The sequence below is a fragment of the Heliconius melpomene genome, chromosome 13, assembly GCF_056956725.1.
Source record: "Heliconius melpomene rosina isolate 202511_hmr_F chromosome 13, ASM5695672v1, whole genome shotgun sequence".
NCBI lineage: Eukaryota > Metazoa > Arthropoda > Insecta > Lepidoptera > Nymphalidae > Heliconius > Heliconius melpomene.
Window position 1 is genome coordinate 12,081,819 of NC_140401.1, and position 27,868 is coordinate 12,109,686.

Consider the following 27,868-nt stretch of genomic DNA (forward strand, 5'->3'; position numbering starts at 1 on the left):
TACGCTACGTTCAAATATTTTAACGTTTCTTTTTAAATCTTAAAGTAGATATATGATATAAATATTTTGATTGCAAAATGTGTCGATTGTGTCCGAATCTTAGATAATAGATTTTGAATTCAAGATTCTTCGCTTATTAAAGAAAAAAGTTATTTAATTTGGGATTGAGCAGTCCTTGGCTGTTATGTAATCTATACTACAGTCTACAAGCCTTCAAATACTAGATATATGAAACCTAGACAGTTTTGTAACCATTTTTATGATCTTACGAAAGAATACTAAGAAGTATACAAGAAAATCGGATCAAGAAAACTAGTGGGAGTTCGTGACAAACCTTTGCCTACGTCCCACACATTAGTCACGTTCGATAAACCGCTCATACATTGTGATTTTTGGACTTATTCGTTTTGTACGTGATACTTTAGGCGGTCGTGGCGCAGTGTCTAAGTGTAAACACGATAGTTGTAGGTTCGAATCCCAAAAAATAAGTTAAACAAAGTAAGGATTGAGTTCCACCACTCAACATGCAATATCCGTTTGAAATTTGTGCGGACAGCACACATAGCAGCATACACAGAGGGAACCTGGAAAGATAGTGATAGTGAAGAAAGATACTCCGTTCCCATTACGACATTTCCGTTCACCACTTTTCGCCGATTTCAGGAAACATTGTGTGTTGAGTGGCAGTATTCAACGTCCGTATTTTTTAGTTAATTTTATTAATTTAGATACACAATCATTCTGTTAGGTACATTTAAATGAAATTTATACCATTCAATATATTCTTCATACAAATTAAGTCAAACGAACACTAGAAAATAATAAAAACATCCATAAAGTGAAAATGAAATGTCATTTACACGGTTATTGACTCACACTCTAGTTCATTCACCAACAATAAACGTAGCTCTTGTCAGTCTACAAAACTTAATTTACTGACTTATTTCATTTTTACGACTTACAATTTGACTATAACACGAAAATGTAAGTAATAAACACTTTAAAGTAGCTTTAAGTGCAAGTAATTTTGAAATTTTACTAAAATGCTGAAATTTATTATTATAAAGAAACAATAATTGTAGAGGGTCACATTCATTATATTTATTTTTCAGCTTTCCACCAACCCCACATAACACACTAGGCACAAGAAAAGGAAATAACAATATTAATTATTTCAGTTCATCGAGTGGAAGTCGAAACCTCAACCTGTCGCATTTATAATGTATATATTAATGAATATAAAATAGATAGAAGTAATCACGAAATCAATTTAAACTTTGCAAATTTATATCTGATTTCAAACGTAAAGTAATCTATCTAAAAGTTAGAAATATACATTATATTACTACATATATTTTAGTCCTATTCGTATATATTAATCAATATAGCTTTAATTAAAAATGCCTTTTCAAACGTTCTGTGTTTGATATAGAGCAAAGTAATGTTTTTTTTCTTTTAAAGGATTGTGTATGTGAGCGGTACTAATGGATTTTGCTAAGCATCTTTATATTATGAATCAATACGTGTATATCAATTATGCATTTGTGTTTTAAAAAAGCTGAGGTTTCATCTCGCTTACTATCGAGATATTATATGTGCGGAACTTGACGCCGTGGATTTTCTTACCAGAGGGAAAAATTTTAAAATCATTTAAATATGATATAGAAGGCAGTGGTGACGTTTGGGTGTAAATACGATTGCCACATACTTAGTTTTTTAATTTATTCGCTCTTAATTCCACGACTCAACAAGCAATGTCTCGAATGGAATGTCTTACTACCAGCTTCCCTCTTCAAAGAAACTCGTGAAACTACATTCAAAAAGTTTAATGTATTCGTCGATTGTAACTCAAACCGTAAATATTTCAAGCTAAAATTGAATACTGGCAATTACGTCGGTATTTCGGACCGTGAAAGCAAAGAACAAAGTGACTCTAAGTTCTCCTTGCCAATTCTGCCTCCAAAAATAATGGAGAAATGAGAGAGTGACGACATGGATTACTTAATTTTAATATAAGCAATTTTGGCCTGCCTAAATAAACATTAGAATACCACGTAGTAAATTGAGCCTGTCATTGGTTCCCACTTGACGTGGCAGCGTCTCGTATGAAATTTGAGTGGACTATGAGCTTTGTTATAGCACTATTTTCCAGTATGCTCGTATATCTACTCTCTGTCTCTCTCTTCTCGTATATCTAATCTCTATCTCTTTAACTTTTTAGTTCTACTTTTTTTTTTTTTTTTGTTCTTTTTTTTGGTACATCCTCCTATTAAAATGCCACTGAAAAGAACACCCCCTAAGTCATTGTTACCGTCACCACAACAGACTTGTGTCTCGGAACCAAGTCTTGTTAAACAAGGCAACGTCGATACTGGAGCATCGACCCCAAATGTGACATTCCGACAAAAACGGAGGCGTACGCCCTCCGATGAAGTTGGTGAAAAGCTGGCCGCGTTTATGGTGGAATTTAAAGATCTACTCGATGCGCTTAAAAAAGAACAAAATTTGAAATTTGAAAGATTGTCTGCAGCTGTGGAAGAAATTAAAAGACAAAATGTTGAAATACAAACATCTGTTGAGTTTCTGTCGCAGAAATATGATTCCATTATTACTCAGATTGACAAATTAGAGAAGGACAAACAACAAAATCTTCTTCAAATACAGTCTTTAGAAATCAAAATGGAAAACTATGAACGCTTGTCAAGGTCAACATGCATCGAAATAAAAAATGTACCATCAGCACCTTCTGAGACAAAGGACAAACTATTAAATACAGTTATCTCTATAGGGAACAGCTTAAACGTTTCTATCAAATCACACGAAGTCAAAGATGTATTTCGCATTAATTCACGTGACTCATCGAACCGCACAGTCCTAGTGGACTTTACAGGGGTGATGATCAAAGAAAAAATTATTCAAATGTACAGAAAGGGTAATAGAGAAAATATTAGACTAACTACGGATAAATTAAAGCTACCAGGACCGCCAAAACCATTATTTATATCTGAGAGTCTGACACCCAAAATGAAAAGACTTTTTTTCCTTGCCCGTGACTTCGCTAAGCTAAACAAATACTCACACTGCTGGATTTCTAACGGCAAGGTGCTATTACGGAAGAAGGAAGGAGATAAACTTATAGTTGTTAGAAGTGAAAGTGATTTATCTGATATACCAGTAAAAAAATGACTAGTCAATTCAAATGTGTACACTTATTTTTATATTAATATGTCAAATTTAGTTTTATATTCTTGTAATTTAATTCAATTTAAATATTGTGTATATTTTTTATGGGATTCCATGTACTTACATAATTACACTATTACACATACACTCACCAGTTTAATATTACTTACCGTTTTGTATAATAACAGTTACATCGCCTCTTTCAGTGTACGGGTTGGTAAAGCTTTCATTTGTACCATTATTAGAAAAGTATTTGGATTTAAAAACTTATTTCTTTCTGCTATATTAAAAATAAATAATATGTCACCAAACTTTGGAGAGCTGGTTACTAGCACATACGTTTTTCAAACAGAATTAAATAATGGGTCACAAAAATTTACTTGATAATATTGATGACTTATTGGTAGCTGATTCTCAACTCTGTTCTCCCGAGCAATGTAAGGAATCCTTGACTCATATTAGTGGTATAAAAATTCTTCATGTAAATATACGAAGTATAAATTGCAATTTTGACTCGCTTTCGGTTCTTCTTGACAGGTTGAGTTACAAAGTTGACATTCTGGTTTTATCGGAATGCTGGTTGAGTAAGACTTCTATAATTCCCGTACTGCCGAACTTCCGATCGTTTAAGTCGGGCTATACAAATCAAAATGACGGTCTCATCGTGTATACCAAAGATACTTTATTATGTGAGGTTATTGAGCCCAGTTTTTGTGAGGCAAATTGCCTCCAAATTACGCTTTCTACTACCCATGTCATTCTTGCTTTGTATCGATCTCCCTCTTACCGTTGTATTAATGTGTTCTTAAACAGCTTGGATGATGTACTGACTTCGCTAACAAAGTCCAAAACAATAGTCCTTATTGGTGATTTAAATATCAATATTAGCGGCTCGTCAAATGATTCGCAAGCGGAAGAATATTTAAATCTATGCGCAACACATGGTCTTATACCAGCGCACCTATTTCCCACCCGTAATGAGAACTGTATAGACCACATACTCCTTCGAAGTAGCAGGAAATCTTCTACATATGTGCTGGACGCACCTCTCACTGATCACTGTCCTATATTGGTTTGCTGTGAACTTCAAAACAGAAATATATTAACATCTGAAACTGCCACTTACGTGGATGAATCGTCAGTTACTCGTGTACTAGAAACATCTGATTTTACTGATATTTTAAGTAACAGAGATCCAGAAGGTGCAGCAGAAAAATTGGTATTAACAATAACCTCTGCTATACAAAAATACACCCGCATCATCTCTTGCAGAAAAAGAATTATAAAACCATGGATTACTCCTGGATTGTTCCGATGTATAAGAAATCGCGATAAACTATATAAAAATACGAAAAAGAATCCCGATGATCCAATATCTAAAATCAGTTATGTTCGTTATAAAAATTTCTGTAACAATCTGTTAAAAAAAATTAAAGCTAATTATGAAAATATCGAGTTCCAGAAAGCTAGCAAAAATACAAAAAGGACATGGACCGTTGTTAAAACAATTATAAATAACACTAAAGAGAATACTAAAGTCTCAAGCAATCTCTTGCAATTAGGTAACGATCCAATCTCAGCAGTCAATAATGTAAACGATTACTTTGCTAATATAGGGAAAAAACTTGCTTCTGCCGATCATTTCAATAGTGCTCCTCAGATGTACCTACCGTACACTGCCGCCCAGGTAATACCTAATTCAATGGTTATTAATGAAACTGATAATTCAGAAATTAGATCCATAATTCTTAATCTTAAAAGCCATTGCGCGGTAGGGTGGGACGGTATATCGTCCTCTGTCCTTAAAGCTTCGGTAAATGTACTTACCCCACCTATTTCTTGGATTTGTAACCTCTGCTTATCCCAGGGGGTATTTCCCAAAATCTTTAAAAAGGCTGTCGTTCACCCAATTTATAAAAACGGATGTAAGGCCAGCTTCAGTAACTACAGACCCATATCTGTTCTAAGTGCCCTATCCAAGATCTTGGAAAAGCTTATTAATAATAGACTTGTCTCCTACTTAGGTAGATACAACTTGCTTTCTCCTAACCAATATGGTTTTAGAAGTGGTAGCTCAACCGAGGATGCGCTCTCGAATTTAGTTGATGAGGTTGCCCAAAATATCAATAATAGAAAAAAGACTCTTGCCATATTTCTGGACATTTCTAAGGCCTTTGACACGGTCTCACTACCGATCCTTTACAGCAAATTGGAAAATATTGGTATTAGGGGAATTGTCTTGGATCTCTTTAAAAGTTATTTATCTGACAGAACACAAGCAGTAAACATTAATAATAATATTAGCAATGAAGCAAACGTCTCTTTTGGAGTACCTCAGGGTAGCGTATTGGGACCAACTCTATTTTTAATCTACGCTAATCAACTTTGCAACCTCTCTGTTCCAAATACCAAAATTATTTCTTATGCAGATGATACCGCTTTGCTTGTGTACGGTAACAGTTGGGCCGAGACACGCGAGCATGGTGAGAAAGCTTTAGCCATCGTAATAAGCTGGTTGTCCTGTCACAGGCTAACATTAAATGTGGATAAAACCCAATTTATAACTCTAGGCCCGAAACGCTCGTTGCCACCCATTTCTTTTTCTATAATTGCTCATAGATGCCACCCCGAATTAAGTCCAATTTGCCATTGTAGTAATATTAATAGATCTTCCACTATAAAATACCTTGGTGTTATTATAGATGAGAATCTCACCTGGAGGAATCATATACTAGCTTTAAGTGCCCGTATACGAAAAATAATATACATTTTCAAACAATTAAGATCTGGAGCTAGTATAAAAATTGCTAAGATGGTTTATTTCGCACTTGTCCAATCGATTCTTACTTACTGCATACCGGCATGGGGTGGTGCTCCTAAATCAATCTTACTCCCACTAGAAAAAGCACAGAGATGTATACTTAAGGTTATGACATCTAAACCTACCCGTTTTCCAACTGCCGAACTATATGACATTTGTAAAGTTTTAAGTGTCCGTCAATTATTCGTTCTGCGCTCTATTTTACGGAAGCATAGGCTCACCCCTTTCGAACCGCAGAACAATTGCGGGAAACGTAGAGTTGATAAGGTTTGCTCAATAGAGTCACGACGCACTGTCTCGGCAAATCGCATATTTTATTACTTAAGCCCCATACTATATAATAAAATAAATAAAGAATTAAAAATATATCCCCTAACGTTGTATCAATGTAAAACTAAATTGACTGACTGGCTATTAAACTTAGATTATGATCAGACAGAGAACCTATTGATCGTATAGCTTGATACCGATGAAGCCATCATACGTACGCACACACACATCCACACACGCACACACGTCCACACACGCATACACACATCAACACACGCAAACTCACACACCACATATAAACATCATGCACATGCACTCTAATAATGTTTTGTTTATTGTATACCTTTTTATTTTATTTTTTCTTTTAATTAATTAATTTTTAATACTATTATTGCATGCTTTTTTAATTATTAGTTTTTATCATTTGTTATATTTTAAAGTTTTTTCTTTTTTTTTTGTAATTGATCATACTAATTTATGAATGGATGCTGGTGAGGCGGGCGTTAATAACTGCCACACAGTTTACAACTAATGCGGTTATTATCGTTATAAATTGTTTTTTTTTTTGTAATTTTGTTTATGAATAAATTATATTATTATTATTATATCTACTTCTACAAAATTTCTCTATAATTATATGTTTTTTTTAGTTTCAGGCCATCTATATTTTTGGTGTTTTTCCATCAGCTTTTGGTGTATTTGTATTATCTTCTATAGCCCTATTTGTCAGTTTGTCTATCGATCTTAAACGATTATAAACGATGAAGCAAGTGTAAGCTATAACTTTAAAAAATTAAAAAATTGTACTGCAAATAACAACAATAATAACAAATATCTACTTTATATCAGCATATTATTTCTAAAACAAAATAAAAATGTTTGTATTCACCAGACAAAACCAGTAGGTATCGGAGCAGTTCAATTAATTACAATTTAGTTCGGTATTTAGCCCCTAGCATCGATTTAACTTTGTAGACGAGTAATTTATTTTTGATACCGTGTTTCACATATTGCTTATGGCTTTATATATAACGTCACAATAAATAAATAAATAAAGAATATCAATTGTGTGAACATCGTTGTGGCTTAATAAAAAAAGTCAACCTGGAAGCGGTGATTGCGGATTCCAATTTTTTTTTAGTTTCACGCTTCATCCGTAGCGGAGTAGCCAGAGGGAATACAGCACCAAAAGCTACGTTCTCTGTATACCGTGTATAGAAAGTTTTTTTTTGTATAAAATGCACTCGTTTCATATTTACTTCTGCGTCGGTACTAGCACAGCCTTGTCTATGGTCAAATTTGAAGCTATGCTGACGCTACACTGTCTCATCAATGATGTTATAGCACCATAATTTCGTTACCGGCGGCGATACGCCTTTCCATATCCATTTCCAATTTCCATCTCTACTAAACATACTTCCCAGATATACAACTTCATTCATTTGTTCTAATATTTTTTTATGTTTTTCCATAATCAACGATGTATATAGGCGCTAAGTTACGCTTTCTAAAATACAATATTCTTAAAATAAAAAGTAAAAGACGTAGTGTTTCAACACTATATTTTCTCTGCCTACCCTGTCTAGAAAACACGAAGATATATCGGGCGAATGATTTTATGATCAAAAGTGGTTAATAAATAATGAAATAGGGTCCTGTAAGAGTGCAATATTGAAAGGCCGTTAGTTCGGGTTGGCCTGGTTTGTAAGCCATTAAAGTACCACACTTTTTGATAAACGATTGGAACTAATAATCTTAGTTTTATAACCTTAGTGATTTATTGTGTTTAAATAGCATTATAAACGATTTATTAACGATTTAGTCATGATGCCATTAATTGTAGGTTCGATTTCCATTTGGAGGGATTAATTATTTCCATTTCCTCCGCTTCTGTAGACACAGTGCTGCGTAGAGTTCCACTACTAAATCTTGAATTCAGACGTACAGCGGAGAACGGAATGTCTTGACACTAGGTTCTTTCAGCCTACCCATCAGAATTGTTGTTACCTATTTTACTGTTGATAAAATAGGTAATTATCGACAAGTTAGTATTGAGAGACAATGCGGACCAGAGCGTGAAGTTGAAAAAAAACACTAGCACAAAATTTAGTATAAATATTAAATAAAATAAATAGCTTTGTGAATATTTCACGGCAACAGTTTTATCTTAATTAAGATTCAAATTTCAGAAGGAATACCACTTCTAATTAAGGGAAGTTACGATTTTAGGTCATTTGAACAATTTAATGTCTGAAATTACATGTTAATTGACATTTGTTACTTTTGAGAACTAATTTGAATTTCTACTTTGTGCATTTAAATTAAATGAAATAGTTGAAGCTATTATTGTGCAGTGGAACAATCGTTGAGGAGTGGTTAGACCTATCCATGAGGCGCGAGTTTGAGTCTTGGTACGTATAATTTTTAGATTTTTTTAGTTTATTTTAGTTTTTAGTTACTAGTTTAGTTTTTAGTTTTAGTTTAGTTTAGTTTTTGGTTTCTAATTATAATGACCTCTAAAAATACAGAACGTCGTGGTGTAGTGTTTAACTGTAAAAGCAACCGTTGTGGCTTCGATTCCCACTTAAAGAAACGAATTATCTTCATTTTCCTCGTTCCGATAATAATGTTCCCTATGCCATACGCAGAATACAGCGAGTAGAAAAAAAACAACACTATAAAATAAAGAAACTCCGATACAATATATACTTCATTCTGCATACAACGTCTTTGAAATCTCCAAACTACGGACGTAAATGGGTCGGTCGGAAAGTTTTAACAAGAATCAATTAGGTGCGGTCTCAGTGTGGCCAATCGTAAAACGGTCTAAATACAATTAATCCTTGATGCCAACTTGAAATTAATTCGAGATTTAGGAGACCTTTTACATTATAAGAAAATAATTATTAAGGTCTTAATAGAAAACGAAGCGTCTTAACACTAGGTTTCTAGGTTCCCTCTGCCTACCTTGCTGAGACTAATGCACAATGCACAGACGAGACTACTGGATTTAGAGAGTTGAAATTTAATATGTAAGTAGAATAGAGAGTATACAATATAAGAGGTAACAAACCAATGGAATTTTTCATTTCATTTTCTTAGCAACGACTAGTACAATATATAATTAACGTTTTGGGGAGGAAAAGAAAACTTATTATCTATCGGTAATTCAATCTTTACTTCCGCACAATCACGTTGGACAACTGAAATACCTAACGTGACTTATTCTACTAATATTATTAATTATTAATTTAATAAATGTGAATGTTTATGGGGATGGACGCAAAAACTATTGATCGGAACTAAGTAGTCATATCAGAATAACATATTTATGTAAATAATTTGTATAATTTGGCAAAAATATAACAATAACTTTAATAGATAATGTAAAATGGTAATTATATAAGTCCAATAATTTGACTTGCAACATTCCCCGTAAAATGTTTTTAGAATTTGCTTCTGTAATTTGCAAGAATATGCAAAAATTCATATAGGTGTATAATTTAAAATTATATATAATGACTCCTTTGTAAAACTATAAGAAACACAGTTTATGTAAAAGGGGGGGTCGGTAGGCAGTATTGCCATTATAGATATTATATGTGATTAGGCACGTCTAAAAGGTTCTTTATATTTTAAAATAGATAGAAATAGTCCGAAATGTTACTTGAGTTATGCCTATTGTCTGTAACGATATTTATTTTCTCAAAATATATTAAATTGATCTTATTGAAATTCTAATTACGTTTCGAGCTTTGTATTGGAATTTAAATCTGATGCTTAGCCCTGAGATTTATGATAGTAGTAATACTACTCTATAACATTTTGTTATACAGAGAGTTACTTAGTAACTCTACTATTCTATTAATATTGTAAATGTAAAAGCTTGTGAATATGGATGTTTGTAAAACTTTCACAGTTTTAGATGAAAAGATTGTAAAGCACATAGCTTTACTAGTTAAAAAAGAAATTAAAAAAAGCAACTTTATGCTTTTTCGCATAGCACAGTAGAGAGAGGGTTAACTTAGTGATAAGATACTCCTTACCGCAATTACTACCGCAGTTTTGGACATTGCGTATTGAGTGGTGATACTCAACACCATCCTTTATCTACCAGAGCGAAGAAATTACATTAATTTAAATATAATAATTTCTCTGACGGGGGTTGGAACTGACAACCATTAAGTTTACAGTCAGACGCTGTTCCACTGCATCACGACCGCATCAAAAGAAAATGACAGTTTTTTTTAAGGAAAATGCTTTTACAAAACTTCTGTAGGTACTAAAAATAATTCTATAATAAAAAAAATACTAACATTTTATTTAAAAGAAAGATAACATATTCCACATAACAAGTTTTTTTGTGGAAACCTGAAGAGAGAAGGATGTTTGATGAGGTGGAAATAACAACGGTTGGGTCATTCATGACTTTGCATTGTATGTATGTAACATACAGTTAACACTACATTGAACTCGACACCTTTACTAAACACCCTTAGCATGAAAGTGACGTAACTCAAAATTTCGATAATTCAGGTTTTTGCATATATGTACAAACGATTATATTAAAAAAAATCAGCTTCACGCTATATCCCGCACACAGCAGGATAGACAGAGTAAACCTAGTGTTAAGACACTCCGTTCTCCACTTTCTGCCGAATTCTGGAGGAATTGCATGTTGAGAGGCGGAAGTCAACGCCGTGTTTTGCCTCGACACCAGAGCGAAGAAATGGAAATATAAACGTAAATAAATATTTGACTTCGTCGAGTGGGAATCGAACCCACAACCGTCACGACGGCCACTACGATTATAATATAATAATATCATTTTTATTTATTTTTATAGTCAACGCCAAACAAGTTGACTTCTCTCCTACACCACGGTATAACAAGATGGCAATATACACCTTGGGTGACATTATACAAAATATTTATATAATATGAAACATTCTTACAATTTTGTCACCTACTTTACCCTTCCTCGTGAGGGACGTAAATTCAATTACTTAAGGTAAATTCTATATTACCCTATAGATAATGACATGTTTATCGACCTGGTTGAAAACGGCGTTTCGCCAGCATAGATGTGAATGTAAAATTGTAAATAATGAGTATTTCTTTACATTATATATGTATAAGTACTCAATGGGTATCTCGGTAGCTGGACGGAAAGTGGGGAACAGAGTGTCTTAACATTATGTTCTCTCTGTCTACCGAATTTTTGATATAGAAAATTTGCGTATTGTGTTAATTTGCGGTTGATATAAGCAGGTATTCTGCTAAAAAAGTATTGTAAAATATATAATGTTTTAGAAGATATTGTTGTATGTTTAGGATTTGAATCTTTAAACATGCTGATCGTCATGACTGTGGTTCTGGGTTTGAATTCTTTAGTAGGTATAATGAAACATTATGCGGTGACGAGTTCTGCCATCTCCACACAAAAGTGAATACGGAGTGTCTTATCGCTTTCTCAGAAAAAAAGTGATTTATCACTAAGGTTTTTAAGACAAAGCAAAATTTCAAATTTACTGAATACAATGTTTAAGGGGAAAATATCGAAAATATTTCCAATTTCATGACTCGCGACACAGTGGAAGTTTCTAGGACAATTAATTAGCGGACTCGGTCTATGTACGTCGTGTAACTTTTAGCGCGACCTCTATTGGTTTTAATTTTGTTCTTTGTAATTGCTTAAGATAATTTTAAAATTAATTTGTAATGGCTGAATGTAATATTATGTTTAACGCAATGTTCGACTTCGAATCATTTGAGGGTTGTGGGTTCGATTCTTATTTAGACATTATATGAGTACCAATATTTTTGTTAACTTCGTGCCATATCTTCCATTTAGATCCAGCGGGCATGTATGCGAAACCAAGAATTAAGGTTTTAAATATTGCGTGTCATTTTACCGGAGCAAACAAATGAAAATTATTCTACCCAAATCGACCCCACAACCATCACGTTTCTATTGGTACGCTGTACTACTGCGCCACGACGGTAAAGTTAGTCATGTTTTGACAACACAAGACACTTTTGTTCCACACTGTGTTAAGTGGCGGAACTCAACGCCATGCTTTGCCGCGTTACCAGAGCCAGTGGAAATCGAACCGACAACCTGTCGCCACTCTGCAATCAGCTTCTATTTTTGTTAAGATACAATAAAAAAAAATATTTCATAAAATATTGTTTTCGTAATAATAAGAAAATCGTGTTAGATTGTTAAATAAAGACAGACAGATATTTTTATTTGCTTGAATATATCTAATATAATGGTTTTACGTAAATTCTTTTAGACATTTCTTATTTGCTTTGTTTATAAAAGTATTTACTTGGGGTGTTTTGTTGAATAATATTTACTAGTACTTTATGTATTGGAAAATGTACACAATGATTTATTTATTTATCTGAACTATCTTTCTTGGAGGCCTCGCCGGGAAGCAACGGCACAGCGTGTAATTTTAACCTGGCGGTTATGGGTTCGATTCCCACTCGAAAACGAACTATGCAGGTATATTACCTTGCTCGCGAGAGATTCCGTGATGAGTGGTGGAATTTAACGCAACAGTTTGTCTTCTTACTAGAGTTAAGAAATAAAAAACATTTTGCCCAAGTTAAAATCGAATCTACTACCGTCGCATCTACAGTCGCATAGAGTGCTATAAAATAAAAAAAAATCTTCACCTTTATAAATACATTTTTCAGATGGAAGCCGTATTTTTCAACAAGTAAGGAAGCAAAGGAGGCGAGATGTTAACGGATTGCTAAATCTTCTTACATTCCTTTGGGAGTGAGGTATGAAACTGTTTATTATTTAACGCCACTCTGAGATATAAACCTACTTTAAGTCTTAAGCCAACACCTAATTAACTAGGTTTTATATAATCTGTAGTATGGAAATAATTTAAACATATGTGTAGAATAAGGTAAAATAGTTGTGGTCGTATTAAAATATAATATGAATTAGATATAGAGGGCGTCGTAGCGGAGTGCAACATCGTCCGACTGTAAATGCAAGGGTCGTGGGCTCGATTCCCACTCGGGGAACGAATTACTTTTATTATTTCTTGCCAAACGAATATTTTTGGGAATAACATTTGGTACCAGTTATTTACATACTGATAAAAATCTCTCGATAGACTATTAACAGCAACATAAGTTGTAACAAAGTAGTGTGCGAGTTCGAAACTCGCTAAGTACTTGTATCTACATTTTTTATAAGTTTTCCAAAAATTACATATTGTAAAATATTTTTTAGTACAGTTTATTCTTTTTGCGTAATTTTTAGAAACACGATGCATGTAAATCCTATAAAATGGAAAATATTGAACTTTATATTAACTTCCACTAGAAATAGGTTATTTTATTAAAATATTGACAACTCAATAAAAATGGCTCTTTCACGAGAAATATATGTATTTACAATACACAAAAAATTCTTAGTACAGACGTAGTTCTTGTATTTATTAAATTCCAATTACTTTGATAACATTCATATAATATGTATAAAGCAATAAATAAAAAAATAAGAACTAGCCTGACAAATATACGCTTCAATAAATATCATGATTTTAATTTTAAAAAGGAGGTATCGCGGCGTAGTTGGGACGAGTCTGTTTAAATGTGAACGCTGTTGCTTCAAACCCCGCTCAAAAAAATATGTGAATTTCAATATAGTACCGCATATAGCAGAGTAGGTAGAGGGAACCTGCGAACCTTGTTTTAAGACATTTCGTTCCTAAAAGTGTCTAAACACTTCCATTCGTCACTTTCGCCAAATTCTGGAGAAATTACGTGTTGAGTGGCGAAACTCAACGCTGCATTTTTTGTGAGCGAGGAAATGAAAATATGAAATAAAAGCCTATCGAGTTTACGCTTGTAACCCTGCGCCACGACTGGCCTCAATTCTAATTCACTATTGTTTTCGATTAATTAAAAAAAACCATCATCATCATCATCAACAGCCTGTCCTGTCGATGTTCAGCTCTTCGCATCCAGCCGTACCAAAAAAACCATACCTTATTATAATTTTCAATCAATCCCCACCTAAATGAATTAGAATACTACGTTTCTAAATAATAACTTTGTTTCACCACCCCCATACTGACGTTTATATTAGAAATAGACATTTTTATTCAACAAAAGGTCCGCCGTAAAACCATTGTCGGCAACTATGAAAACGGAATTGGCAGTTCTCCAGTCGTAAATATAACTACAGATTTAGATTCGGACAATAATACATTTGGACCATATTCCACATTCATTCAGTATTTGAGACTGTTTCAGCATCTCTTCTTTATACAAATATCAGTTGGTCTTTTTGAATAAGCATTTTTTCTTTAATTAAAAGTTCGCGGTGTTAAGTTACACGCAATGTCTTATCTGTCTTAAGTGTGGGGAAAAGCGTGAATCTAAAAGAAAATTTTAAAACTCTCCCGCTTCTAAGTAAGCGATGGTCACAACAGATGGACCTAAAGCATACTAAAATAAAAAGAAACATGTTAATACCGTGTTTCCTTTACATTTTAATTCTCAACATCAAAGAGTGAACGTAATAATTTCGAAATATATGTCGACTGTTAATTAAATACACTAGTTTCACGCTACATCCCGCATATAGGAGTGAGGCAGAGGGAACCTAGGTTGTTAAGTAAGTAATTTTTCGTTATATTTTCGAGACATTGAATGTTGAGCCTTGCCTTAGAAAACTTACTTATTGTAAAAAACTTTGCCATTTTGTGAGAATTTATGAGATCATTTTTTTTCGTTGCAAGGAGTAGGTAGAGGGAACCTAGGAACCTATTGTTAAGATATTCCATTTCTATTAAGACACTTCATTTCTCCACTTTCCGTCGAAATTTGTGGCGGAATTTAGCGCCGGGATTCTAATTGTATGTTATGAAAATTGTAAGTTATCTATTGAAAAGCCCTTTTTTAAACCTCATAGAATATATTGGATATGAGGATGAATGAAAATCTAATGCATTATGTATTCGAGTCTTCTATATCGTAAACAGTATATTATACGCTCCCATCTCATTTTCCGCCTTATTGCCATAAACAACTAGGTTATTATTAATAGTTTTTACTATTTTCTATTTCTGTTTTCAAATTTGTTGACAGAAAGAAGAAGTTCAGGAAAATTCATTTTAAAATTTAGGCACAGCAGAACTTGAGCATGCTAATTTAGTATTTTTGTCATATTTAAGCTGTACGTTCGCGTGTTTTTAACCGACTATAATTATATAAAGATTTTATAATTTTGAAGTCGGTGCCAAGTAAAACAAACAGGCTTAGTAATTAGATATTGTAGTAAAGGTGTTGTAGCATTAGTTTGACACCGACTTCAAAATTATAAAATCTTTATATAATTATTTTTCACTTTTTAGTTCGTTGTTAGAAGTCGGTTTTTCTTTTTGTTAAAAATTAATTTATTTATATACAAGATTTTTTGCTTTAAGATATTTCAACGAATGTAGATAGTCAATGATATTTTTTGTTAAAAAACGACAATTGTAAATTCGATTTTCAATCGAGGGAATGAATTATCTCTGGTAACTAAACCAAGTGCAGCGTTGAGATCCGCCTCTCTACACATAATGTCTCGAAAATTAAAACGAAAGTGGGGAATGGAGAGAACTCTAGGTTTCTCTTTGCTAACCTGTTGTATACAGTGTATAGCGTGAAATAAAAAAATATATATACTAGGAACCCTAAATGGAACCTGGGACCTAATAGTGATATATGTAAGCAACAATATCTGCAAAACATCATTGAATTCACGAAACAAAATGATTTATTAATTATTTGAATCGCAACTATCGAAATAGACGTGACAATTCAATTTAGTTAACATAATAAAAATTTTAGCGTTAGTGTATTTATAATTTAGACTGTCTATTAATGGATTCGTATTGAATTAATTTTAGTTGTTTTTATACTTTTGAAGTGATTTAAATTGTTATAGTACAGTTTTTTTGAAAATGTATAAAGATTTTTACGAAGCGGGAATTGAACTCGTGCCTCTCGGGGATATCCAAGCGAAAAATAAACCGAAATTACATAAATTCGGAAATTTAATCTAAAACATCCACCTTGTGTTTTTTCCGGAAATTAGAATTATATACACCTTTTAATTTTTTCCCGCTCTCTGTCCTCACGTTCTTTTTAATTAATACTCATTATTTAGTTGACGTCAAACGAGTACCTTCCAACCTAATTAGGTTCCAGCTGTTCTGTTAAAGTAAATAATGGAATTTTTTAGTCCTACCGCTTGGTTCTAGTTTTACAATAGCGATATTACGTGTTTTTTACAGTAAGCTATTATGACATAGTGGAACATCGTTTGACTGTAATCACGACGGTCATAAGTTCTAGTCCCTCTCTGGGTTTTTTTTAGTACTTTCAAGACAAAGTGCGATGACATGGGTTCGATTCTGTGCAGGAAATAATTATTCTTATATATTTTTATTGGCTCTCTAGAGTTCCGCTCTTTAATTTCGGGTGAATAACGGAGATTGTTGGAAGTGTCTTGACATTGGTTTATATTATGTAAGTTTTCTGTACCTTGTGTACTGCGAAGGAAAAACGTGAAATTATTGTTTTTTTTTTCATTCAGTTAACACGTTTATATTGATTAAATTTTCTCGTAACGTCAGATAGGTACATTTTTCAAATAAAAGATACGATAGATACTACGACACGAAGAAATAAGGAAGAAAGCAACAATATTTCACAGACGCGTTTGGCTAGAGTCCCATTTGTTGACGTAAACGCAAAAATCTTATTTTTCACTTCAAATATTTTGACATTATATTATAAACTAAAAATTAAAAAATTAAATATAAAAAAACCTAAAAAACATAAGACCTTTCTGGTGCAGGGACATAGTGGTGCCGTGCGACTGGAACCGCGAAGGTTGTGCATTCGATTCCCACTCGGGGAAATAAGACATTTAATCTTTTCATTTCCTCATTCTGGTAACGAGGCAAAGCGCGGCGTTCAGTTCCGCCACCCAGTATACAATGTCTCAAATATTCGGCGGAAAGTGGGGACTGAAAGCGTCATAATAGAGGACGGAGTTCCTTAACACCAGGTTTCCTTCACAGTTTCCCTCTGGTAACCCTGCTATGTACGGGATAAAACGTGAAGCTAGAAAAAGATATATAAACATTTTCTTTTTTCGGATTAAGTTGATAGAATCTTATAATAAGTTCCTTCACTTCAAGCCAATCTAGAGATATTGCGTGCTTGTTGACGAAAGTTGAAGTCAACTCTGCACTTTGACTAACTAGAGCACGAAAACATTTATTCTTCTTTCTTTTTCATAAATATAAACATAAAATAAATCTTTATTATATTATTTGTTTTTTTATTTGATTAATATTTTTAATTATATATATATAAATTTATATAGATGTCTGAAATCATAATTATAGAGGGAGGAAAGAAAAGGAGTCTTAACATCAAACTTCCTCTATCTACCTTCTTATTTGCGGAATAGGTAAAGTTTACAGTGTAAAAAATCGAAAATTAATAATAATCACATGTAAAAAAAGCGAAATCCTATGATCTTACAACATGCACATGCATTGCGCAATACATGCTATGGTATCGCTCCTAGGGGGGGCGGGGGACGTCCCCGTTCACTAGCTTACCAGCCGCCGCGGCGCCCGAGCGTGTTACAGTGATACGATGCCAGTGATTACAGTGAACTACGAGTATATGTGATGTGTTGTGTTTTCGTATTGCTGTGGCTTTAAATGGTAAGTAATTTTTTTTATTTAATTAATTTTTATGAAAAAAAAATTTTTTTGGAAGTTCGTTCAGTAAATTAAATATTGTATTTTTTTTTCATATACATGGGTTTTTTTAACAAAAGAAATGTTTTACGTAAAACTTTTTCTACGTTTTACATTTTTTGGTTAGAAAATTTTAACTCTTAAGACAAATTTATAATAATTTTTAAAATTTTTTATATAATTCGCATTAACTCCTAACAAATATTAGCAATAAAATGATGTCATAATGTTTACTCATTATATAAATCTTAAATATATTTTACGTAATCATGAGACAATATTAAGCTGAAACTTTCGTCTTAAAACACTATTCATTATAACGTTCATCTTTAAGCTTTATAAAAAAACTAAAACACCAAACTAAAAAAAAATAAACAGGGATAAAAGATTTAAAATCTCTACTCTTTATATAATAAAAATAGAAAAGTCTATTCTGTTCAGTTCTAATATGAAAAATATCAAAAAAAATAAGTCGGTTACCATATCGATTATAGAAGCAAAAAATCACTTACTAGAACTTTTTGTCTTACTGTTCGTTTGTTCACGAATCACACAATAAATACCGGAGAGAAAAAAATGATTTTTTATATGGTGATAGCCTACGGTCTGGAGGGTCATCTTTTCCGTCAACATGACAAAGCGTGGCGTTTAGTTCCGCCGCTCATCTCGCGATGTGCCGAAACTTAGTGGAATATGGGTTACGGAGTATTAGCACTAGGTTCCTTCAGCCTACCCCATCCTTTAGTCTCTATATGCGGGATACACAGCCAAATCTATTATTTTAAATATTTTATTTACAGGTAACTAAGTAGATTATTTATAATGTTTAGGTTTACTACGTATTTAAACATTATTGTACTTACAAGATTTAACATGTTACATATTGAACGTTCTGTATTTATTTGAGACTTTCTTTGGCTTCTTAGTAAATGCGATTTTTTTAAGAAATATTTTTCTATCAGGAATTTTTTTATTTTACATAATTTTGAAATAGAGTCTGAAATTTATTTTAAAATGATAGATTTGTTGTTTAGTTATTGAATCTAATCTTTTTAAAGTAAGAATCCTATAGTACGTAAATAATTCGCGGCAACCTAGCATTAAGTCACTCTGTTCACATTCATATGAGGCATTGCGTGTTGATTGGCAGAACTCAACACCGTGCTTTTCCTCATCACCAGACCAGGCAAATGAAAATATGAAACATCTAACTGTCCCGAGAGGGAACGCAGCGTTGGGTTCCGTAATCGAATAAACAATTGTTCTTACTTACCTAGGAAAGATACTATAAGTTAAAAAAAACACTTTTACATATATTTTATATACTTTTATAGGCTTATTGTTGCCTTTATACAGTACAAATACAGTACTATTACGTACTGGAGCAATTTCAACTACAGCTATCGACTGCCGTAAGGAAACTCAAGCTCTAAAGTTTAAGCCTTGCTTCGAACGCAATTCCGAGAAATCGGTCAGTAGAATAAAAGTGGGCTTAGAAACATTTACTGGTAGGTATATCTGTACTAAATATTATAAAGCTAAAAAGTTTGTATAAACGCGCTAATCTCAAGAACTTGAAATTGTAATTGAAAACTATATAGAAATATTTTTGTATTGAAACGACCTACGTCTGCTTATCAAGGGAGGTTATCATTATGTATACTTTTATTTATATACAATCCCGCTTCTTAATATCTTTATATTTACTATATATCTAAATAATTTTCATTATCTAAATATTATTATAACATTTTTGAAAACTTATACGTCTCTACCTTCTTACCATTGACTTATTTTACAAAAAAAAAACAAAATAAAAATAAATAAAATTTAATATTCTTCACTTTACATCCTTTTAAGTGACGTTAGTCGTTAGTTGATTACTCTTAATCAGAAACATAATTAAATAACTCAATTGTGCCAGGACTTTTTTCTGTGAAACTTAAAACCATGCCTTTTCTGATTCTAAGGGCAAGTAAATGAAAATAATTGAACGTAATAGAACTCATAACTGTCGAATTTAGAGTCAGACTCAACTAATATAAACGTACTGAGCAATTCACTGGAAATGAAATTCGCGACCTTCAAACGTTTAAATAAATTAAGACAATAAAAATATAAAATACTTATGTAAGTAAAAGAAAGATTAATATTTTGAAATACTTCATTTTATTAGGTTGGAATAACACTTATTACTTATCTTCGTGTCTCTTGAGACGTCGTCGGAGATGAAAAGTTTCTTTATGCTTTTTATTTAAGTTATATGTGAGGTTATATCACTTCGAAGGTTATAACTCGGTGCTTGTTAATATTTTTATATTGATTATTTTTTTTAAATAGTTTCACATACCAAGACAAGCCGCGGCGTTCAGTTTCACAGTTGAAATTTGGACGAAAAGTGTGAAACGAATTTTAAAAGTTAAAACTATTGTAACTATTTAAAAATATATTTTTTTCAACATACGGTGATATTCTTAAAATTTTTTTGCAACTTCAATCCTCTAATTGGTCCAAATTTACAATTTCATATACTTAAATATCCATTTGTTATCATAATGAAGCATATAATATGTTATACGTACAAGATTAATGAGAGTGGTGCAGTAGTAGAAAGCGCCTGGCCGTAACCGCTACGGTTATGGGTTCGATACTTGCTCGAAGAACGAGTCATTTTCATTTCTCCGCCCTGCCAAGACAAAACGAGACTTTTCGGACACTTGATAATCCATATTTCGAATTTAGGACACGAATTCGAATTTAGAACGCGTATAACTCAGTGTATTAAAAACAAAGTGTGAGAAAAAACTTTAAGCTCTTAGCATGAAACCTAGTGTTAAGACACTCTATTCGCACGCACTGCCCAATATTATAAACATTGGATGTTAAATGGCGGAACTTAACGCCGCGATCTCCACATTTAAGCAGTTATATTTTCATTTTTTTATTTCGTTGTAATGGTCACTATTTAAAAATGATTTTTCGAATGTGTACGATAGTTCGTTCTGATGTAGAGTGGATTCGTTATATGAGTGCGTTTGCTTTATCGCTTCAGTAATTGGTTTCAGTAAGAGGTGTTTTTTTTACTGAAATTTTCAACCGCTAACTTAGAGTAAAAATGTTTAAATGGTTGGTTATATTACATTTGTATTTTCATGTATTTATATATTAGTTTTTTTTGCATAAGTTGTGTTTATCTGTTTTTTAAATGTGATGGTTGTAAGTTCAGTTGATTCCCACTCAAGGGAGTAAATCAATTATTTTCATTTTGAAAAAAATCCTTTTGATTTTTTGCGCCAGCTCTTAGCTATTTAAGAAACCGGATGTTCAAAAATATAGTTATTATTATTATGTAATTATATATATAATATTATATACATTATATATATAATATTATATATATACATTATACATATTATACAGGAAATTAAAAAAAACGTGGGAAAAAATTCCCACTTGAGGAAATAAAATATTGAATATTTTTTTCTTGGCTCTGGCGTCTACATAGCACGGCGTTGAGTTCCGCCACTCAGGATGCAGTGCATCCAGTATTCGGGGTATTCTGCAAAAAATGAAGAACGGAAGTTTCTTAATGGAACCCCCTGCTAACGGAACTCCCCCTGCAAGCTACAGCGTGAAGCTAAAAAAAAAATTTAGAAAATGTTTGTATTTAGAAAAGAATCTTTTAACTAATTTTATTTCACAACTCCCTATGCTATACGAATGGAATTTTTACGTACCGCGCTCCAGTAAGTACTTGCATACATATTTGCATGTAAATAGTGAATTTTGTGCATTGTGAGGCTTCTGAAGCCGTTGGGAATGAATCGGTTAGACATTTAAACCGATAATCCTCATATCCCGAGCGATATGCATTCTGCGAGCATCGAGTTGATTCGTGTCGTTTTCGTTTTTAGCTCATCTATGTAGAATTCGCGGCTTTACGCTTTTCCCCGGTTAGCAGGGTAAAAAGATGGAACATGTTGTTAAGAGATTACAGTCATTCATTCATTCAAATATTCACTCGTTCATTCTACATTTCCCATCCATATTTTCACATTATCTTGTCTTGAATGATGTAATTCAACACCGCGTTTTGATTTGTTCTGCCGGAGTGACAAAATGCAAATAATTCTTGTCCCTAAGCGACGCAACCATTGTTTTCGGTTAAAACCTGTCCTTTCTACTAACTCCACCTCCTTCTATGTCCCCATCACCGCTATAAAGAGACAGAACGCGGCGTTAAGTTCCGCTGCTGAACACGCATTGTTTGATTAAATTTAGATGGAAAGTGGGAAACAAAGTGTCTTAACACTAGCTTCCCTCTACCTTTCCATATGTGGGGTAAAGCGTTCAACTAAATAGAAAGTCAATAATCTACCACGAACCCACCATAACTAAAGTAAAGCACCATTATCGATAAACGTTTAAGACCAGGTTTATTCAGAACGGGGCCACCTTTTTGCGTTCCCCCCATTAGCTCAGCCCTGTCATACACACTAATGGGTGAAACATATTGATATAGATTTAATAGTGAGAGTAAAAGTATTTTAGTAGTCGAGTGATTTTTAAATGCTGATAGCTATTTTTCAAGCGATATTTTTCATATATGCACTGGATGGGAATTAAGAATTGGAATCAATAACTTTTATTGAATAATAATAAAAATAAATCCACCTGGAAGACCGGCAACGCACCTGTAGCTCCTCTGGTGTTACACGGGGTCGTGAGCGGGGATCAGTTATCATGAGGTCACCCGTACGCACGTTTGCCTGGTCTTTTCCATAAAGAATGAAATATCTTTGGGATGTGCTTTTAATATACCTTCAACTGGTTTTTTTTTTTCACTTTTTTCTGGTTTCACTCTGTATCTCGCATATAGATAGTATAGGCAGAGGGAACCTGATGTTAAGAGGCTCCATTCTCACTTTCGCACAATATTATTGAGACTATGTGTTGAGTGGCGAAACTCAACGCCGCACTTGGTCTTTTTACCAGAGCGAGCGTTTGGTATTCCGAATTGTAAAATTAAGTCTTTACAATTTGCTATTAGGCAAATAAAGGTAGTATTTGAGTAAAACATTTTAATTCATCAAGTTTAATGGAAGCTGAAATACTCGGCGATATTTTTAAGGTTTACTAAAAATATTAAGAAACGGGTCGCATATTTTAAGACACTCGACCTTTTGGTCACGTTGTTAATAGCGGCCGTAAAGAAAATAATGATGGAAATGTTGTAAAGAAACATTACATGTATTTTAGCGGATAATGGCTTTAATTAATGGTTTTTTTTGGCTTTTATATATTTAATAATAAAAATCGGAAAAGCGGGGAAATGTGGTCATAATAAATTTTATTCTCAAACAATTTTTTGTACCTTCATTAAGCGTTAAACATAAAGTCTTTTGTGAATTGTAAAATCTATAATGTTAAATTATGTTATTGACATATTAAACATATAAGTTTTATTATGTGAAGAAAAGAATGAAATGAAAATAATCCATTGAGTCCCCATCCATCCCCGAGTGAGAATCGAACCCACAACCACGCTGCGCTACGTGGCGTTTGTATTTCGACGGCCTCAGATAAATATAATCAATTATATTACATATTTTGATCCACGCTAATAAACACATGTTTACAGCCTCCCATGATTAATTACAGAAGTTTCTTTACACTGACGATGAGCTGTCATCAAGACTTAAAATATTTAGACACTTTTAGTATACAATAGAATAAGATGGATTATTTTATAGTTTATATTATTTTACAAGCTTTTTTGATATGCCGTGTTAATATGTGTGTTAATAGTGTATGTAAAATCTGGCAAACTCAATCTGACACTCTTCCCAGTGCAAAGTAAAATTTAGATTACTATTAAAAATTTTATGACAATGAAAATATTTATCATCAATATTGTTGTCACTCTAAAATGGCCGCCATAACAAAATGGCGGATTTTTTTCCATAATTTTCTCCTTATCCCGTATTAGGTGGATTGGGTAAAAATTTCCACCGTTTTGTATATTTTTATGTATAAAAAATATATTATATATTATATTTAATTTTATTGATAGTAAAAAGAGTCAATGACAAAAAATCCGGACACTCATCTATGCTTAGAAAAAACACAACCGTTTATGAGTGACAGACAGACAACATACGGCAAAAAATACGCGTTTTTAAATTTGACATATTGAGGAGTGTAAAGCTAAAAAGTTTTTACTTTTTTTTATTATAACTAGGTATATACTCTGAAAAAAATACAGCCGAATTGATAACATCTTTTTCTTAGTCGGTCAAAAAACTAGAACACCTATTATTGGAGAACTGAAACAAATATGATATGTTTTAACATCAACGCCGTTATTGTAACTAATATTTTTATAACCAATAAAAGTAGGGCTCTCTATTCACATGTATGTAATAGTTAGTGCTTTTCACATGTTATTCTTCGTCGCGACTATCAAGTTGTTTACCTGGAACTATGTTTTATGTTGAGTAGATAGAATATATCATGTTAGTTCATCGTAATAAACTAAAATAAATATGGAAAATTATACAATTAACAAATTAATTTCACGCTTGATCCCGCAAATCACGGAATATTAGAAAGATGATCACAACACACTCGGAAAAATGAAAATAATTTTATAATTACTTCATATTTAAAGTTTAAAGACCTATAATTTTTATGAAAAAAGTAAATTTTATACAATTACCATATAATTATGACCTTCATATTTTCGTTGCTTAAAATTAGATACTATAAAATTTGTAACATCATATTTCTAAAGCAGAACGCCTTAAGGGTTGTTTGTAATTAGGTGACGAGGTGGCTTCCACCTACTTGAAGCTATTTTGAGATATTTACTTAAAACTAGACTAGTTACTAACTAGTTTAGATAGCTGTGGGCTCGATGTCTGTTCGACTATTTAGACTAGTTAGTTTATATAAACTAAGCGGAAAGTGTGAAACGGAGTGTCTTAACACTAAGGTTTCTCCTGCCTACACTGCTATGTGGGAAATGGGTGAACCTGCTCATAATATCTGTTCGAAACAAACAGCTAGCTAGGCTATAATTTTTACAAAAAACACAATAATATTTATATGAAAAATCGTTCACTTAAGTAATATTACGTCAATTTTTTTTCTTTAAGCATTGATAATAAATAACCTATAGAATTTCGAAGACAGTTCTTCATTAATACGATTGATACGTAAAGGTTAATTTCCCATGAGGCTATCTCCATCAAATACGATAAATTATTTGTGCGAACATCTTATTATGGGGTTTCTATAAGATGGGATCTTTGATGGGGACGACAGGATTGTAATCAAATGTTACAGATATATAATATACTTATATAAAACTCTTCCCTTGACTGAGTGACTGACAGACGAAGCATAGATAAAAACATATAGAGATGTATATAGATTACTTATTAATGTTAAAAACTGTTTCTTTAAAAAAAGATTTATAAAACACCACTGTTTATTTAATAAATTTTCTAAATAATGATATTTAAATGGAATAAATTATATTTTTGGTCGGACAAAGTCAGTTTACCAAACTTAGCTTCACGATATATCCCACATAGAATATAGTAGGCAGAGCAACATAATGCTAATATACTGTTCCCTTTTTTCCGCAGAATTTTGTAGATATTACTGCAGTGGTGCACCACTGTCGTCTCCGCGGTTGATCTTCTTACGAGCGCGAGTACATGAAAATAATTTATTCCCCCGATTGGGAACTGAACCCATGATTCTCTCTTTAACAATCACACGCTGTGCCGCTGCGCAAAATAGATTACCACAAAATAATTTCCCTCACACGCCGTATGAGGAATCCTACTTTTCAACTTTGTTTTTTGCCAAGGCATTATTAAATTCCACAATACGTTATCAAGAAACCTATAAAAGAATTTTTAATATCTGACGTTGGTTTCAACTTTATGCTTGATGATTTTTTTTTAACATATTTCTAAAAACTATTTCTCGAAGCTAGCTATAGTGTTTATTTTTTTTTCTTTTACTTCACTCTGTGTACCCAGCATAGCAGGACTCCCGTATAGTAGTTAGAAAAATAGCTGGTACTAGGAGACTCCGATCCCCACTTTCCATCTAATTTTCGGGACGTTACGGTTTGAGTAGCGGAACTCAACGCCGCGCTTTTTCGTCTTACTAGAGCGAGAAAATTAAAATAATTCATTTGCCTGAATGGGAATCGAACCCACAACCGTAGTGTTTGCAGTCAGACAATATGCAAGTGACCGCCACCACGTCGCGTCGTCGTGTCGCGTCGCGACGCCTAAAAATTTTTATACATAAAATTTTCTTCTTTTGAGTTTTTTTTGTTTTAATCTAATATGTATTTATTAATTATTACTTTTAATAAGTAAAGTGTCATCATTATCACTTAAAAGAACACTGAATGAGATTATTATGTAAATGAAGTTACAATTCATTAAGAATATCTTCTCACCCACGGAACCCAAAAAACACCTGCAATGCAGATAAACTTAAACAGAAATTAAAATATTTTATTAAGTAGAATGTTTAAATAAGCAACGTATTTAAAATTATAAATAAATTATAAACGATATTCCATATAGAGTACCTATCTGAGAATCTTTAAACGAATTACTTTAGCTCAAAGCGTATGTGGGTAGGATAGGTTTTTAGAAACGTATTAAATTTTCATTTTGCATTAAAATATTAATGAATAAAGAGGCCGTCCTGCCTCAGAGGCACAAGCGTGAGACTGTTAACGCGATTATTTTATATTCGATTTTCACTGAGGAGAAATGAAATATGTTTTTTCGCTATGCCAACGAGGCTTCGCGCGGTGTTGTGTTCCGCCACTCAATACTATATACGCAATGCCTCGAAAATTCGTATTTGAAAAGTGGGGACAGTGTCTTAACACTAGGTTGACAAAACAGTACTTATTTAACGTTTTTTTACATTAAGTCCCCTCTGCCTACCCTGCTAAGTGAGATAAAGCGAGAAGATTTTTTTAACACATACTTTCTCTATCTATCTTTTTTGTGTAAATGATTCACGCTGTATCCCGCATATAGCACAGTAGGCAGAGGGAACCTGGGAACCTACATGCGTAACATAACAAATATACCACAATTATTAAATACTAAGAACGATCACCCATATATTTATCAATAATTTTTCACCTTCATCTATAATTAGATACAATGTAACCAGGTCAACATTATGATAAAGCAATCATAGAACACAAAATGATATATGGATGCTATAAAAAAGCTTGTAAAATAAATTTATTATAGCGGTACGGACAGACTGACGTTAATGTATGAGATACAGAATTATTATAGCTAGGATTTTAATTAATACGATAAAAAAACATATAGGTATAGACGCCATTAGATCTACGTAGGCTATATATAAGTTCGATCTTGTATATGGCAATGATAACGACAGAATTCAGCGGAAATTGGGGAACGGGAGTGTCTTGATAGAAACAGAATGTCTTAACACTAGGTTTCTGTCCCCCCCCCCTGCGGGACTACATCCATCTATGTGCGGGATACAGCGTGAAGCAAAAACCAAAAATCTTTCAACTAGTTTACAATTAGTTAACTATAATTAAAACTTAAACGTAATTTACAGAACTCACTGATTTCACACAAACAAAAGCATCTAATGGTTTCAAAATAGCCCCAGAAATAGGTCACGGTTGCTTGAAGCTGGAACATGTCGTAGACAGGTGGTAAGCGTTCTTAAGATTACACAGGCTTATTAGTGAAAGATT

General features: G+C 32.9%; 3 protein-coding genes across 4 annotated transcripts in view; all 3 read left to right on the plus strand.

Moving 5' to 3' along the window:
• Window positions 1–27,868, plus strand: part of LOC146532984 (uncharacterized) — a 123,322-nt gene that overhangs the window by 74,312 nt on the left and 21,142 nt on the right. The window contains exon 1 of one of the 2 annotated variants that reach the window (XM_085196492.1): window positions 17,924–18,042. The exons of the other annotated variant lie outside the window; for it this stretch is intronic. The gene's annotated coding sequence lies outside the window, so the exon portion shown is untranslated. Of the gene's footprint in view, window positions 1–17,923; window positions 18,043–27,868 lie in introns of those variants that run through there. 2 annotated transcript variants of the gene reach the window in all.
• On the plus strand, window positions 2,275–3,186 carry LOC146532986 (uncharacterized). The gene has a single exon (XM_085196315.1). It carries the CDS (start codon window positions 2,275–2,277, stop codon window positions 3,184–3,186), a length of 912 nt encoding a protein of 303 aa, XP_085052441.1.
• LOC146532987 (uncharacterized) lies at window positions 3,545–27,830 on the plus strand. Its single transcript, XM_085196316.1, has 2 exons — window positions 3,545–5,930; window positions 27,727–27,830. Exons 1-2 carry the CDS (start codon window positions 3,545–3,547, stop codon window positions 27,828–27,830), a joined length of 2,490 nt encoding a protein of 829 aa, XP_085052442.1.